This window comes from Miscanthus floridulus, unplaced genomic scaffold (assembly GCF_019320115.1).
Source record: "Miscanthus floridulus cultivar M001 unplaced genomic scaffold, ASM1932011v1 fs_43_2, whole genome shotgun sequence".
Lineage (NCBI taxonomy): Eukaryota > Viridiplantae > Streptophyta > Magnoliopsida > Poales > Poaceae > Miscanthus > Miscanthus floridulus.
Genome location: NW_027096766.1, coordinates 30,826 through 32,765, shown reverse-complemented (window position 1 = coordinate 32,765; position 1,940 = coordinate 30,826). Strand labels below are relative to the sequence as shown.

Below are 1,940 nucleotides of genomic sequence, written 5' to 3'. Positions count from 1 at the left end.
CCTATCTCCCACTCTCTACTTGTTCTAGTTCATCATGTTCAACAGCAAACCGTCTAGATCTACCCTAGTCGATCCACAGTTTACAACAGCATTGTATAATTTTCCTTTTCTTTCCAATCATTATCATCACACTAAAACCCTGAAACTCGTCCTTTATAGTTGGAGGGCCACACAGTTTCAAAGATTGAAAGAGAGCTAGCAATTCAGATCAAAGAGCAAACGAAGAACAAAAGTGGAAAATTAAATAGACCACACAACAGAAGCAGATAGATGCAAGCATTAGTATTGGTGCATGCACGATCAAATCGACCAGAAGAGAACAGAGCCACTTCGTCTTCGGTCTTCCATTGCGATGCCCACGGCTGATAGATGGGGCTCGATCATCAGTGGCGCCTGGCGAGCGCAAAGGCAGATAGGAAGATGAGGACTATGAGCAGGACCATGGCGGCGAAGGAGCCGATGAGGGAGCCCGAGATGCGTTCGCAGAAGGAGTCGAACTGCTGGCAGATGGCGAACCAGTTGGCGCGCACGTTGCCCTTGTGCGCCAGGTACACGATCGCCGCCGCCGCCGACGCGCCGGCCGTCAGCAGGGCCAGCATCGCCTAATAGTCGGAAGGGCGTTAGTTTATTATGACTTTATGAGCAAGTTCTTCCTAGCAGTTTACTAGTAATATGCAAGCGACGTGAACTCATTACCGCGTCGAAGAAGACGAGGATCAGACGGCCGTAGCGCGCCCTGGGCCTGATGATGTGCACGATGGAGAGAGGGATGGACAGCACGAGGTACGTGCACACCACCGCGTTCGCCGCCACGAAGAACCTGCGCGTCGTGAGACATGGATGGCATCAACTCAGCAGAATTAACTGAAACCGGCTGCAGCAGCGACAGATAAGGAACTTACGTGAAGGACGGGAGATCGCTGTACTTGGCCTCGAACTGGATGAACTGCGTGAAGAAGGGGAGCGTCTCGTTGGTGGTGCCCATGGAGATGGCGCTGGCGATGGTGGCGACGATGGCAAGGAACCTGAGGAAGACGTCGGCGATGGACACGGCGCGGCTGACGCCCGCCGCCACCGGCGCGGGCACCAGGGGCGCCTTGGAGCTCTCGCCGTGCTCGATCACCACGTCCTTCGTCATGGTGGCGTACGTGCGGCGTGCCCCAGCCCTGCTAAATATGCCACTATCTAGGATAACCAACGAGCTTGGAGAAGGAGATTCTTGGTTGCAGTTCCAGATGTTTGAGTGAGGTTGAGGTTGGCTAGCTAGCTGCTGCTTAGATTTTTGCTTGAGATGTGAGATGACTGCTGCTACGGGTTCTCAGACCTTCTTATACGCATGGACGGCGCTGAGGTTTCGGAATTCCACTGGGATAAGCAGGCAGCAGCTCGTGCCTCAACAAAACCAACAGCTTGTTTAGTTTAGTCAATCATGCTGAGAGCAAAGGTGGTGAGTGATTTAGGTGGCTTTGACAATTAATCGAAGACACCAACTAAAGCTCGACTGGGCATTGGTTGACTCTGCAACTGCTCTCACTTGCTCAAATGAAACTCACAAGCTGCAAATAATTTGCTGTGATGTCGATCTCAACAGGGCATGATCTTTTAGCACGTTGCCGAACCAAAACTTGAATGTCTCGAATCCTAGTTCGTTCCTACTAGTAGCAGCAGTACTGTACTAGTATTTCGCACTGCTCTTTGAACTTTGTTGGGTTTCCCTTCCATCCCAGCTGGTCTGGCTTCATCCGCGTTGAATTATGCAGTCTTTTGTTTGATTAAAGAATGTTTGTAGTCATGTAGTGTGATGGTTGGATGATGTCCTTGAAGATGCCATCATCTGTTTCATCAAAAAAAAGCTGCCATCATCTGTTGAAGCAGTTCAGCATCACACCAATGCAACGTGCTGTATTTGATGATGAACTGATGAAGGCACTTTCCGGGAG

The 1,940-nt window shown here is 50.8% G+C and overlaps 1 protein-coding gene across 1 annotated transcript; it reads right to left on the bottom strand.

Annotated features, from left to right (window-relative positions):
• Positions 1-245: 245 nt before the first annotated feature.
• On the bottom strand, positions 246-1,150 carry LOC136531793 (casparian strip membrane protein 4). Its single transcript, XM_066524439.1, has 3 exons — positions 903-1,150; positions 697-820; positions 246-602 (listed from the first exon to the last, which is right to left on the bottom strand). The coding sequence occupies exons 1-3, from the start codon at positions 1,136-1,138 to the stop codon at positions 384-386; spliced, it is 579 nt and encodes a 192-aa protein (XP_066380536.1). The 5' UTR covers positions 1,139-1,150; the 3' UTR covers positions 246-383.
• Positions 1,151-1,940: the final 790 nt, after the last annotated feature.

Bases quoted from the DNA above. Each gene is read 5' to 3' on its own strand.
- LOC136531793 (XM_066524439.1), bottom strand. From the start codon at position 1,138: ATGACGAAGGACGTGGTGATCGAGCACGGCGAGAGCTCCAAGGCGCCC. The intron at 821-902 runs GTAAGTTCCTTA...CACGACGCGCAG, and splicing joins AGCGATCTCCCGTCCTTCAC to GTTCTTCGTGGCGGCGAACG. The intron at 603-696 runs GTAATGAGTTCA...TCCGACTATTAG, and splicing joins TCCTCGTCTTCTTCGACGCG to GCGATGCTGGCCCTGCTGAC.